At 40.9% G+C, this 15,135-nt stretch overlaps 1 protein-coding gene across 1 annotated transcript in view; it reads right to left on the bottom strand.

Moving 5' to 3' along the window:
• Positions 1-294: 294 nt before the first annotated feature.
• Positions 295-15,135, bottom strand: part of IQGAP1 (IQ motif containing GTPase activating protein 1) — a 168,317-nt gene continuing 153,476 nt past the window's right edge. Inside the window, exons 33-38 of the mRNA XM_074966741.1 lie at positions 13,103-13,190; positions 11,866-12,078; positions 10,631-10,797; positions 9,058-9,180; positions 6,141-6,249; positions 295-3,052 (exon numbers count right to left, since the gene is read on the bottom strand). Coding sequence (XP_074822842.1) covers positions 2,939-3,052; positions 6,141-6,249; positions 9,058-9,180; positions 10,631-10,797; positions 11,866-12,078; positions 13,103-13,190 — 814 coding nt within the window. The 3' untranslated portion in view covers positions 295-2,938. The remainder of the gene's footprint in view (positions 3,053-6,140; positions 6,250-9,057; positions 9,181-10,630; positions 10,798-11,865; positions 12,079-13,102; positions 13,191-15,135) is intronic.

The raw sequence follows: 15,135 nt of genomic DNA, 5'->3' as shown, positions 1-15,135 counted from the left end.
TAGCACTTTTTAAATTGGAGTGCATGAAATGCAGTGTAACTAGGAAACAGACCTGCACATGCCTCTCAGCTTCTGATTCAGACACATTATAATGGGGCGAGATGATAGTCTTGTTCCTAAGTGACTGACATCTAAGAAATGCAGAAAAATGTCTGTATGTGTATATGCTGTTGTGCTCCTGTGATTAGAAGTTTTCACTAAAAAGCAAAGTGCTGGGTTTAACAAATTGACACACAAATTAAAGCTGGCCTCAAACAGATTCAAACACTGAGATGTGAACAAATGATCTTTTATTTAGATGAGAAATACAAAGACATTTTATGTGCAAACAATAGGCTAAGCCATCTAGTTATTTGAAAGGAATTTAAGCCCAAGATAAATACAATGATTGTGGGGGAGGGGAGAGGGAAGAGAAAACGGAAAGCTAGGACACCAATAAATAAAGTAACAAATTACAAAATTTCAGTGCTGAAACTGGATCTTTCTGCCAGAGTGTCTCCATTCTTTAAAAACTCCTACCAAAGTTACACTCTGTTATTTAACTAAAATTGGCACACCTGTTCCCATAAAATGGGTTCACTCTTTTACTACCTAGTTGTCTTGTCAATTTGCACCAAAAACTGTTTTGAAATAGGTATTGGCTGTTCTTATAAATAATCCAAATATCTTCTCCTCATAGGTATTATGATATTTTATTAGAACAGCCTCACTCACATGTCTCATTAGCTATTTCTTGAATCTAGACTGGGTTATGGTGAGGAGGCAGCCATGCAGACTTCTGGGACAGTAGCCTTTTTAAAATGGAGAAAATGTAATCCCTTTTGTTGAACATGTCAGGGTGCTGTTTTATTCCCCTGAAGAATAATTTGAGAATGTCCTATTGTCACTATCCCTAACTAAAAAACGATAGATTTAAAACCCTTCAGTTAAACAGCAGTGGGAACTCACATTGAAAAGAGACAGGTAGATGCAAGTCAAGACTTTTATCCTGTCCCTGTCCTGATGCTATTTTGGGATGGGGGCATAGAATTCCTATTTTGAGGTTCTCCGCTCTGACAGCAGAATTTCCCCTATTTGGAACTTCCTGGCTGTGGTCAGTTTTACATCCAAAAGGAAAGTTGCGTCATCTGTTCTTTTTATTATGCTAATCCTGCATGGACCAAGATAAAATCAGTTTGTTACTGTTTGCATGACAGGGATTGTTACAAGGTAGAGCCATATAGGATTAGCCTCTTAAAAAGACTATGGGAAACAACTGACTCCCAAGACAGGCAGAGAGTTTTCAAACATTAGTAACTGGTTTCATTTAAAAAACACTAAAATGGCAGACTATGATTAAATTATAAAACTAAATTATTTGAAATAAACATACGGCGTATGTGTGTGTGTCTAAGAACAGAGAGACTTTATTCTATCCTGTACTCTGGGAACATAAAACAGTCAAACAGATTTTAAAATTATAAAAAAAAAAAAATAATAAAAATGACATTTTTGTCTGGAGCAGATAACTTGGGCAACAAAAGTTTGTTTCAGGCTAAAAGTAAGTTAGTGAATATCAGAGTTCATAACGGTCGTTTTGCATTTCTGAAAGGTATAGCAATATAACAGGCACCACCATAATAATGAGTGAATATCTAAGTAGTAAAGGAAACGGGGAGTCATTTGCTCAGGGACATTTGGTAAAATGTAAATAATTTAACAGCTCAGACTATTTAAGGCAGAGTAAATTCCCTTTGGCAAGTCTGCAGGTAGATCATAGTGTTTAATGGCATCAGTTACAGATATGTGAAGCACTAAGCTAACTTCGAAAGTTTTTCTGTAATGTTCTAAAGGCTTCTGAAGCAAAACTGTAAAATAAACTTTTCTCAACTGATTCAATAATCTCTCTCCTCCACCCCCAATAAAAGGCTGCTTTTCATCTTTAGGCATTAGCACACACATTCCTCATTTCCTCTACTACCGGGACAATCTGTATATTAGTAAGGGGTCTTTAAGAGAAACAAATATTGAAAAAAAAATTGGATCATTAAAGATCTTCTACATGGCTACAATAATGTATGTATAGTAATAATTCAGCATCACTTACGTCACTGAAAGCCATCTAGGACTCTGCTGCATAGTCCCATGCAGCTAATAGTCACCACCACCGCAAGCTGGCCATTGACCACTTTTAATTTGACTCAGTTCTGTGACAAAATCTTTTCTTCTCCCCATTGCTTGGGGACAGAGCTACATACGTACATCGAATAACATGCTAAAATATAACTCAAGTTTAGGTCTTTACAAATCAAATCTATAAACAGTTCAGTCATCCTGGTAGTGAGCCTTCGGTAATGGACACTGCTACGGACAGAATCAGCTGGTTAAAAATTTTCCAATTTCTCCATGCTACGGCACAGAGCAAATATTTCTCTAAGTTGATGTCCTATTGTGTTTTCTTAGAATTTTAGAGAGGGAGTCTAAATATGATCTGAAATCCTGTTCTGCTTCTAGATACAGAGGCAGACCTGGTTGCTCTGCAGTGCTAGCTTTCTTCTTCTACAACAAGTAACAAGAATTCAAGCCCCACCATCCAAACATTTAGGCAAAGAACACACCCAGAAACCCAAAATATATTCTAACAACTGTTTATCCCCAATGCCATTGTAATAGTACATGGAAAACATCTAAACTAAATGTTTCTCAAGGAATCTGAAAAGTCATAGAAAATAAGATCATAGCAGTAAGACAAATAGAGTCCCTGTGGACTCAGTCAGGATTATTAATTCACTGACAGTCTAGTCCTTCGCCATGAAGTGATATACTTGTAGTTTGGGCAGAGGGAGGTACATCAATATATAGGTGTCCTTGGTTCTGACAGGGGAAAGGGGACATTAAGAAACAAAGATGCAGTTTTTCCATTAATCTCCGTTTTCATAGCTCCTCTGGGAGATGGCAATTATTTCCCATAGAACTTCTTGTTCAGAAGAAAGATCAGGAGGTTGACATTAACTTTTGCTCTGTCAAACAACTTCATGACAGCAACACCTTCATACTGCAGCTGCAAAAGATCCTGTCAAAGAGAACATGTTGATTAGTGAGAAATCCATAGAGGCTGAATGGGAAAGGGATAAGTTACAAGACACTAGTGCAAAGAAGGTTTCTGAAGAATTAATATCTAGTGAGAGTCTATGACATATAAGCTTGGAAGTTTAATGCCTTAAAGACCCATTGATTCGACCTGGAAAGTATGAAAAATATTCTATTAATAGACAGTTCAGATTATTTTCAGAGTGGTAGCCGTGTTAGTCTGTATCAGCAAAAACAACAAGGAGTCAAGGATCTACAACCTATCCTGAAGGACGATCCCTTCCTCTCACAGACCTTGGGAGACAGGCCAGTCCTCGCTTACAGACAGCCCCCCAGCCTGAAGCAAATACTCACCAGCAACTACACACCATACAACAAAAACACTAACCCAGGAACCAAACCCTGCAACAAACCCCGGTACCAACTCTGTCCTCATATCTATTGAAGGGACACCATCATAGGACCTAACCACATCAGCCAGATCATCAGGGGCTCGTTCACCTGCACATCTACCAATGTGATATATGCCATCATGTGCCAGCAATGCCTCTCTGCCATGTACATTGGCCAAACCGGACAGTCTATGCAAAAGAATAAATGGACACAAATCTTGACATCAGGAATTATAACATTCAAAAACCAGTCAGAGAACACTTCAATCTCCCTGGTCACTCAATAACAGACTTAGAAGTGGCAATTCTTCAACAAAAAAACTTCAAAAACAGACTCTTACGTGAAACTGCAAAACTGGAATTAATTTGCAAACTGGACACCATCGAATTAGGCCTGAATAGAGACTGGGAGTGGATGGGTCATTACAAAAACTAATTTCCCCCTACCGTTACTCACACCTTCTTGTCAACTGTTTGAAATGGGCCACCCTCATTACCACTACAAAAGTGATTTTTCCTCCCTTGGTATTCTACTGTTAATTGAATTGCCCCGTTAGACTGACCCCCCCACTTGGTAAGGCAACTCCCATCTTTTCATGTACTATGTATATATACATACACACACATATATACCTGCTACTGTATTTTCCACTCCATGCATCTGATAAAGTGGATCCTAGCCCATGAAAGCTTATGCCCAAACAAATTTGTTAGTCTCTAAGGTGCCACAAGGACTCCTCGTTGTTTTAGTTCTGATTATATTAGTTTTATGATTTTTTGTATTAATAGGAAAATTTAAATGAAAACTCTCTTTAGCTCTCACCTCTGTTTCAAATATCTAAAAAGACCACAACAATCTAAATCTAAACAGTCATTTCCAGGCTCTTCGTTCATGTGATTACCATACAATCTCCATAACCCTTAGTAATTTCTCACCCTAAATGTTGTTTTAGGCAGGTTGCAGAGTTTTTGCAGCTTAGATTTCCAGTTATTTCTTTTCACAGACTATACTCCTGTCTCAGCCTGGACTCAGCCCTTGCCCTTCCCCAGCTTTGCTCCTTTGTTTCTTCAGGTGCTTTCAGGAGTCTTCCTTCTTGAGGAAGGACCTCCAGGAAGATGAGAGATCAGCATCTTCAAAGACCGATTCTGTTGTTATCCTATTTGTATGCATGTGTCAGCTCTGTATCTGAAGTTAGGAATATTGACAATCTAACAATTACAACTGTGTGTGTACTTGGGGAATGCCCACCGGACAGTATGCATTCAGCCTGAAATGGGCCATTAGGAAAGACAACAGAATCGGTCTTTGAAGATGCTGATCTCTCATCTTCCTGGAGGTCCTTCCTGTGGACGTTACAAATAAACTTTGTCTCATGGTGGCTTTAACACTGCAAGGTCATGTGATAATGTCACCTGGTACAGAATACCACCTTGGACACTGCTGGTACTTTTCCAACGGAAACAAAGGATTCCCGCCTTATGTAAATCCTATTTAAGGCTGGGAAGGGAGTTAATCTGGCTCTTCTACATTGCCTCCCAGCTCACGAAGGAAGACTCCTGAAAGCACCTGAAGAAACAAAGGAGCGAAGCTGGGGAAAGGCAAGGGCTGAGTCCAGGCTGAGACAGGAGTATAGTCTGTGAAAAGAAATAACTGGAAATTTAAGCTGCAAAAACTCGGCAACCTCCCTAAAACAACATTTTGGGTGAGAAATTACTATTTGTAATGTTTCAGAGCAGCAGCCGTGTTCGTCTGTATTCGCAAAAAGAAAAGGAGTACTAGTGGCACCTTAGAGACTAACCAATTTATTTGAGCATAAGCTTTCGTGAGACGAAAGCTTATGCTCAAATAAATTGGTTAGTCTCTAAGGTGCCACTAGTACTCCTTTTCTTTTTGTAATGTGTTTCTTTAGTGAATTAAGCTTAGGTTGCGTGTTTTGTTTTATCTGCTCAGTAATCTGCTTTGTTCTGTTTGCTATCCCTTATAATCACTTACAATTTACCTTTTGTAGTTAATAAACTTATTTTTTGTTTATTCCAAAACCCAGATTGTGCAATTCATACATGCCCTGGTGGGGAAAGGAGCTGTACATATCTCCCGCCACACTGAGGGAGGGGGCGATTTTTATGAGCACACTATATAGTTCTCTGTACAGTGCAAGAGAATATAATTTTGGGTTTACACTCCAGAGGGTGTGTGCATGGGAGAGCTGGGCATTCCCCTAGCTGAGTCCTCCCACAGACAGCTAATTGCAGACTCTGTGTGATTCTACAGCTGGGTGTATCCCTGCCTGTGTGTGTGCTGAAAAGGGGCTTGAGAGCCTGTCATAGCAGCACAGAGTAAGGGAAACCCAGGCTAGTAGGACGGGTAGGCTCAATGGGATCCCAGCACATCTGGTGGCAACCCAAAAGGGGGGTCCAACCCGTCACAAGGTCCATCAATGGTGTCCGTATCCTCAGTTTTGCCAGAAACTGGGAATAGGCAACAGGGGATGGATCACTTGAAGATTATCTGTTCTGTTAATTCTCTCTGAAGCATAATGAATACAAATATTTATTTATGAAATCTTAGCTTAACAGAAAGTGACTATGAGAAGTCTACATGAAAGATTTTGGTGGCCAAAGGCCATCTACATAGGTTGTACACCACAGGTTTTCAGCATTAAATAGGAGGGTCCTTACCTGATAATGTAACATGAATGTTTCCATCTGAACGCCCATGAATTTTGCTTTGACCTCAAAGTCTCCTACTTCCTCTGTTGGGTTGATTTCAAATATCACATTTTTAAACCTATGAAGGTTGGCAAATAAAAATAAATTTATTATTTAACATACAATTTCTAATGAAGAAGGGGTAGTGGAGGACAATATTAACACAGTGATCCTTGCAATACAAGTAGTGTGAATAAGGAATCTCAAACTCAATAGAGAGGGAGAGACAAACGCAGAGCAGTAGGCAGCGGTACAGTGTACAACTCTCGGCAAACCAGCTTCCTGCTGAGGTGAGGTAGGCTGCCTCATTGAGAGGAAGCCTCTTAGATTCTAAGGCCAGAAGGGGTCATTGGGATCATCTGGTTTGACCTCCTGCATAACACAGGCCATATAACATCCTTGAAATAATTCCTTTCTGAACTAAAGTAGATCTTTTGGAAAAACATCCAATCTGGATTTAAAAATTGCCAGTGATGGAGAATCCACCACAATCCTTGGTAAACCGTTTCAATGGTTAACTACCCTCACTACGAAAAATTTACACTTTATTTCTAGTCTGAACTTGTCTAGCTTCACCTTACACCCTTGGATCTTGTCTTATCTTAGACAGCTGGACCAAAGAGCCTACTGTCAAATATTTATTCCCGATGTAGGTACTTATAGGTTGAGCTCAAGTCACCTTTTAACCTTCCCTTTGTTAAGCTAAATAGATTGATCTTCTTGAGTCTGTCACTATATAAGGCATATTTTCCAATCCTTTAACTATTCTCATAGCTCTTCTCTGGACCCTCTCCAATTTAGCAATCTTTTTCTTAAACCGTGGACTCCGGAACTAGACACAGTATTCTAGCAGTGGTTGCACCAGTGCCAAATACAGAGGTAACATAACCTCTTTACTCCTACTTGAGATTTATCCTGTTTATGCATCTAAGGGTTGCATTGCTCTTTGGACCACTGTGTTGCACTGGGAGCTCATGCTCAGCTGATTATTCGTCATGACCCCAAGTCTTTTTCAGAGTCACTGATTCCCAGGATCATGCCCCCCGTTCTGTAAGTATGGCCTACATTTTTTTTCTTAATTTAACATTCAGCTGTATTAAAACACATACTGTTTGCTTATGCCCAGCTTACCAAGTGATCTGGATCACTTTAAATCTGTGACCTGTCCTCTTCATTGTTTACCACTCTCTCAATATCTGTGTCATCTGCAAACTGTATGAGTGATGATTTTGTTTTCTTCCAGGTCACTGATAAAAATGTTAAATAGCATAGGACCACAAAATGATCCCCGAGACCCCACTAGAAACAGACCCACTTAAAGATGATTCTCTGTTTACAGTTACATTTTGAGAATTATTAAGGGCTCAGGGGTGAGCTCTGTGAGTAAGCCAATAGTGTATTCAGGTGGCTAAGAAGGTGGTGTTTTCCTGGGAGGCCATGAAATTTTGGGGGACATAGGCCCTGTTTGACCCTAACCCAACTTTGATGAGGAAGGTTTTGTAGTCTGATTGTGGTAGATGCAGACAGATGGCTCTGGGGGTTGAGGGGAGAGGTGGAGGACCATGAGGGGGAATTTCAAAAAAAAAAAAAAAAAAATCTTATCAGACAATCTTGGTTGCTGTTTTTCATAGAACTGAGAAATGGAAAAAAACAGATTAGGTTATCTAATCTGTTCTTTCCCCAACACCAATCAGTGAAGGGTTGGTTCCATTCCGCATATTTTCTGGTGTATTGTCCAATTTTGCTTTCATTTCCCAGAAAAAAAAATCTTTATGTTAGAGTTAAGATTGGAAATATCCATTAAAACCCCATATTAGAAAAGCTGCAGTTTTAAAAGAAATCAAAATACATGAAAGTTAGGACATTTGGAATGAAAGTTTCAGAAAACATTTACTCTGACTCTGTATCCCCACACACTATGCACCTAATGGGACTATGGATAGATCACACATAGCACAGCAACCTTAGAAACTTTTCAAATGTAATAAAAACATAATATGGTCTACATATCTGCTGGATCCCATATTTGTTCCATGTGAAAGTAGTAAGAATTGCACTGTACTGATGAATAGGATACTCTGGCAAATACTAACAACATGCAGTATGGATATCATAAAATTGCACATATGGGGATGTAAGAAGTCTGACAGTGGACAGTTCTTTAATTTATCAGAAAAAGGCATAATGAGTCCCAATGATTGGAAGGTGAAGATAGACAAATTCAGACTAGAAATAAAGTGATAGTTTTTAACAATGCAGTAATTACTCATTGGAAAAACTTTACTGGGGATGAGATGGATTCTCCATCACTTGGAAGTCTTTAAAGGATGTCTTTCTAAAAGACATGCTCTAGCTCAACCAGAAGTGATGGTCTTGATGCAAAAATTGCTGACTCTTTGACCTGTGCTATGCAGGAGGACAGACTATATGATCATATTGGTCTTTCAGCCTTAAAAATCTATGAATCTACAAACACTACACAGCTCCAGGAGCTCAACCAGACATCAGTTTGTCATTATTTCAGACTAGTCTCTACAGAACAGTTTTGGTGACTGATGGAACCCATAAACTACTCACTGGCTGAGAGATGGAATTTTGTTGCTCTACACCAGTGATTCTCAACCTATTTACCATTGTGAGCCTCATGTGCAGTGTTCTATGTGTTACAGGGGTTGCATCCATAACCTGGCTCTGAGGATGTCACATGGGTCGCAGCTGTGTGCTGATTGGGCTGCAAGCAGCCTGTAGGCAGAGAACCACTGCTCTACACTGAAGCCCTGGAAAAAGTGTTTAACAAGCAGGAGATGACTGAATTAGGAACACTTGTTTCCCTATTCCCAGCTAAGGTAAAGATCTTTGGACCTTAGGCTTAAAGGTTAAAACTCACTGGTTTACTTGCAGGTCTTCAATCTCCAACAGGACTCCCTTCTCATGAAGTCGGGCTGCTGTATATTTCAGAGAGATCTTTTTACTCTTTTTGCCTTTCATCTCCCGTGGCTTCTTAGAGACTCTGAGAAAAACAAATAATGAAATTAGCTGAATGAGGCAATAAGAGTGATTTCAAACAATGACAGAATTCGATCTGATCTGGGTGAATGGCAGGAAATGAGTAATAAACTGGTATTGTCTCACAAATAGTTGATATAAATACAGAATATTCACACATTTTAAGGTATTTAAGGCAGAGACCATATGTTTATAGTCTATTTATATACGTGTGGGCACGTGCACATGTATATATACTGCACCCATTACAATCTACTCTGACCTCTTGCACAACAGAGGCTGCAGAACCTCACCCAGTAATTTCTGTAGCAACCCCAATACTTTATGGTTGAAAAACAGCATCTCTTTCAGAAAGATATCCAATTTTGATTTAAAGATTTCAAGGGACAGTGAATTTACCACATTCTTTGGCAAGCCGTTCCAATGATTACTCAACCTCACTGTTAAAAATTTGGAAAGAACTATTTCTGTTCATTGCTCTCCGGGGACCCAGAAGCAGTAAAGTGTTCAGAAGGAACCCAAAATTATGAATTACCTGAACTATCAGAGGATAAACCACAAGATACTGCCAGTTCATCTCAGAGGCCTGACAGGAGCAAGTGGCAGTGAACGGATGCTTAGAGGCTCCTGCCCCAGTGTGCTGGGCACTGTACAAGCATAATAAAAACAGTTCTTGCCCTGACCACTTACAACCTATGTATAAGATAAGAGACAACACAAGGATACAACAAACAGATAGGAGGAGCACAAAGTAACAGAAAGACCAAATTCCATAAGGCTGCAAGTTGAAGCTAGACAAAATCAGAATGAAAATAAGTTGTAAACTTTTAACGGTGAGAGTAATTAACCATTGGAATTTTCAGGTGGTGGATTCGCCATCACTGACAATTTTTAAATCAAGATTGATTTTTTTTTTAAAAAAAGAAGATCTGCTCTAGGAATTATTTTGGGGATGTTCTACAGCCTGGGCTACACAGAAGGTCAAATTACATAATGGTTCCTTCTGGCCTTGGAATCTATGAATCTGGTATAAATGTTTGAAGTAGAGAGAACAACCCACTTTGTCATGTGTTCCTGTACTTTACATTCCTGGGGATCCCCACCCACCATGCATCACAAAAGTTACATTCTTCCAAGTCCTCCTTTTAAGACCCAACCATCTTCCTCCATCTCCTCAGTCTACCTGCTGTCACCTAGCCATTTCCCTCCCTCCCTTCTATACCTTTTGCCCTCTTACATGACCCAGCTACTCTCCTCCATCCCAGACCTTCCTACCATCACTCAGTTCTCTCTCCAGAGTTTACACTGATTTTGTTTCAGCCTAAGACCCTCACTCAGAAAATGACTCTCCCAGGGAGTCCAATCAAGAAGCTTTGAGGTGGTGGCACGACTTTTCTCAGCTGTAGTCTATGCATTCCTTTCCCAAAAACCCAGCGCTGCTCTGAGGTACTCACTTGCCCTTGCTGGCCAAGTTATCCAAGCAGGTTTTGATATAGCTTTTATAATAATCCACTTGTTCCTCATAAAAGGTGGCTTTGGAGTTCAGCGCACTGTAAGTCTGCTGCAGCTTCACCAACTCTGCCTTTCTCCTCTGACGGTATCTGCGCTGGTTCCGGATGTCCTAGATAAGGATGGCAGATGTGTGAAGCTTTACCATTGAGTCATTGCTGGGTGCTCCCTTTATCAAGCCAGTGTACAATATTAAGAGAGTCCATTTGGAACACACATTTCCAAGTTTAATACAGACATTAAATTAGCCCTTTCACAGACTTTCTAACCAAATTTATACTTATAGACAGAAATCAAATGTTCTGACATTTTTCCTGAAATGTCCTGCACAATTTTTCATTTCTTCCCTTACTAATCTTTTATTTTTAGAAATAAATGTTATTTTGATTATTATGAACAAATGAAAATGTCTAGTTTCCAAATTAGCTTCCATTATTATTTTGGATAATTAGGCGTCACTTAAGGTTTTATTCTTACCTGATCTCTGAAGGAAACAACTTATTTTATTTATGTATTTGTATACCGCTCTGATGCATTAATTTTGGTAAATATTTGACGTTAGATAACTGTCATCAATGTAAGAATGGATGAAACATGTGACAGCAGCTATGTTTTTTTTATTTCTCCCTTTCTCCTCTACTGAGGATTGTTTACTGAGGATGCCTTTGCAAGAGTATTAGGAACGTTTATTTTGTACTTACATGTAAAATAAGGTTTCTTTACAAGAGTAATCTTTGTAAAGAAATTATTTTAGAATATGTCAATTTAAAAAGAAATAATTTTAGAATAAATGAATTTAAATTTAAAATGGAGGGAACAAAGAGGGCAAGTCCATGCATTAGGGTTTGAAGTTAAAAAGAGGAAAATTAATATTACACTTACTGAATGATTCTCAGGAATTTTTCCCCCCCAAAAATAAATTCACTCTTCCTCACAGCCAATGAGGTCCCATCATCAACAAAGTGTTTTATGAGAAAAGTGAATTCCTGCATATATATGAAGGGCTGGAGATTAGCAGAGCATGTGTTACCCATCTTTCTGAGAGGCAGCTTTCACTACTACTTTAATACCTTGGAAAATTCCTGCCATATGCACTATTGCAATTTCAATAAGAGTGACAAATGACGAGGCCATAATTTGAAACACCCAACGAACCACCAGAGACTTCCTGTCAGAATACCTTGGCAATATCATTGATTAGCTCCTGGTATCTATTCTTTGGGTTTACGGTTCCCAGTTCTGTCAACTTCTTCAAGCCTGTCTTGATTTTCTCCTTCTTTTCTTGAAGATTCAAGTTGCTGTCCTCCTTTACAGATTTAGATTTTTTCATCTTGTCAGGGGTTTTGGCATCACGAATGGCCCGTCTCTGCATAGCTCTCTGATGCTCTGCTTCCTAGGAGAGGAGAGAATTACAAATTGGGTGGATAGATTTTAAGGCTATATGTAAGGTTAAGATTCTGTCAGGGGTATTTTTAGTAAAAGTCAGGGACAGGTCATGGGCAATAAACAAAAACTCACGGAAGACCATAACCTGTTCCTAACTTTTACTAAAAATACCCTGGGAGGGAGGACGGGGACAAAGAGAGCATTGCCAGGGCTTGCACCTGCTCCAGCGGCAGGAGCTGACCGCTGCTGCTCCTGCCCCAGGGGGACTGATTCAATCCCAGCCACTGTTCCAGCAGCTGCTGTTCCGACAGCCTTGAGGCTGACCGCTAGTCAGTCAGCTGTTCCGGCAGCCCCAGGGCTGACTGCCCATCAGTCAGCTGCTCTGCGGCCCTGAGGCTGGCTGCCGATCAGCTGTTTCAGCGGCCCCGGCCCCAGGGCTGACCACTGGTCAGCTGTTTCAGTGACTGCTGCTCTGCAGCCCTGGGACTGGCCGCAAGTCAGCTATTCTGACAGCCCTGGGCCTGAAAAGCTGCTCCAGCCCTGTCCCAGAAGTCATCACAGAGGTCCTGGAAAGTCATGGAATCCGTGACCTCCGTGACAGAATCATATCCTTATCTATAAGGGAAAACCGTGATCATATAGTCTAATCTCCAACATAACACAAGCCACAAAATTTCACTCAGTGATTCCTGCACTGAATACAGTAATTAGTTGTTGAACTAAACAATACCTAGTAGACTCATTCACACCCTAGTACCAGCACTGGCCTATCTGAAATCTGCTTCTTACATCATCCCCCTATATATATGGCTTCCAACAATCCAGTCATCACAAGAGTAAAAATTAAATACACCATATATCCCCATCACTATTTTACATACACATGTCTGAAACACTGATATGCCACACCTAAATTGCCACATATATTACAATCCCAGAATTTAGGCTTTCATATGTACCTGTACCCACATACATCTAGACTTAAAAGAATCCAGTATCCTAAGGAGTGGAGCCAAACTACTTTTCCATACCTGCTCATGGGTGGCTGGAGTTTCCAGGATTTCAGTCAGTGTCTCCCCCGGCTGGAAGCGGATTACATCTACAATTAAGCGCTTTGTACTGAAAAGAAACCAAGGCGAGTAGGAAACAAAACAACATTAAAACAAAACAAAATCCTATTCCTGCTCTGAAATGAGAACAAAGCTGTCACTGATTTATATTAGGCCAGTCATATTCATACCGGATCCACATCAGGCCATTTGTAAACCAGTCAACAGTCCTTATATTGTCAATACTCATGCCTCACTTCTCCAAATGCAAAGAAAGAAAAGTTACTTACTAGTAACTATGGCTGTTTGAGAGTTGCCTCTGTGCATTCCCACTCTGGGGATGGTGGCCCCGCACCTCGAGCTTGCAGAGCCATCTTGAAAGGTGCATTGTTGGGACTGCATGAGCACCTCCCCACCTGAACCCCATAATGCTGAACAGTCAGCACGTCACACTATATATAAGGGAGTGAAGCCCCACAACAGCCTCGGGTCCTTCACCTGGACAGCAGAGTCCAAGCTGTGTAGAGAACTCTGAGGCAGAGGGGAAGGTAGGTGAGCAGTTGCAAAGTAAAGAGACAACTCTCAAACAACCACAGTTACTGTTAGGTAACTTTTCTTTCTCAAGGGCCTTTGTGCATTCCCACCCTTGGGAGATTCAGGAGCTGTCCAGTCCACATGGAAGGTGGGCTGAGGAACTTTCAATTAAATAAAGACAGTAGCACGACACACCCAGCATCAGAGTGGGATGCTAGTATTTGGTGAATATGTGGACTGAACTCCAAGTGACTGCTCTACAAATCTCAGCAAGAGGATATGGCTTAAAATAGGCCACAGAGACAGCAGTAGCCCTCAGTGAGTGAGTCCTTAAGCCTGCTGGAATGAGGACTTTGGCTATGTTAAAACATCTGATTGCATATGGCATCCCACTGCTCTTTTCCCCACGGGGTATACCCAGACACCTCCATCTACTCAAATGCCACATCCCTTCTCCAAAAAACCACCCTGAAACAAACAAATCAACCATCCAAAAAGCAAAGAATGTCCCCTAAGCAGAATTTATCCTGAAAAGAGATATATCCCTTGGTCCTGCAGTATGTAAAAGGCCAGCCAAGGAACCTTGTGAAGAGGGCCACTCACACCTGGAAAGCACTCTGGATAGGAAAGCATGAAGATGGAACTCCTACAGGAGATGGGTGCTTTGGGTACTGTGGGGTGGTCTGTGCCACCCTGAAATGGAGAGATGTATGCCAAAGGACTGGGGCACAGCTCTGGGCTGGAGGAAGATACATGCACCAGTTAGGCTAAAATTTGGAAAGCAAGCTCAACAATGAGCCTTGGAGAAGTGGAAGAAATGAATGGGATGATGTAACAGTACACTGGTCACAGGGTGCATGTGTCCCCCAATGCACCTGTGTGACGAATGTGGGAATTTTCTGTAATATTTTTTCAACCAGTACACATCTCAGCTAACTGTCAGACTTTATTACCACCTGTCACAGAGTAGCTGGTCCCTCTCGATAGACTAAGCCCAGCTTCCCTGGACCAGAGTAGTGAGTCCAATCCAGCCAATTAAAGAGGGTTGGGCTGCATTTGGACCTATAAAGGGCTGCTAATGGACAGTTGAGAGGGATGGAGACAGGCTGCAGGGGAGGGAAAACCACACTGGAGTGCAGCTACCTCCTGTGGTGGGTCCTGGGCTCCAAGAAGGGAGTAGAGCTCACTGAGCCTGGGAAACTGCCAGGAGCAGGAGTAAAGCACAGAAAGTTTTAGTCCTGTCCAGGCAGAAGGCTAGACATCATTTGACATCTAATGAGTGAGGGCGCTGTGCCTCCAGGGATGAAAGTGGCTTAGGGAAAAAACCACCTCAGACAAAAATTTTGAGTGCAACCACATCATCACTTTGTCTTTGGAGAATCATGTATAAGGAGGTTCTGCCATGAAAGCCCACAACTCGCACTCTGCTTGCAGATGTTATCGCCACTGGGAATGCAGTTTTTTGACAAGAGAGGAAAGGG

The sequence above is a fragment of the Natator depressus genome, chromosome 10 (genome assembly GCF_965152275.1).
Source record: "Natator depressus isolate rNatDep1 chromosome 10, rNatDep2.hap1, whole genome shotgun sequence".
In the NCBI taxonomy this organism is placed as follows: domain Eukaryota; kingdom Metazoa; phylum Chordata; order Testudines; family Cheloniidae; genus Natator; species Natator depressus.
This window is presented reverse-complemented; position numbering and strand designations above follow the sequence as displayed.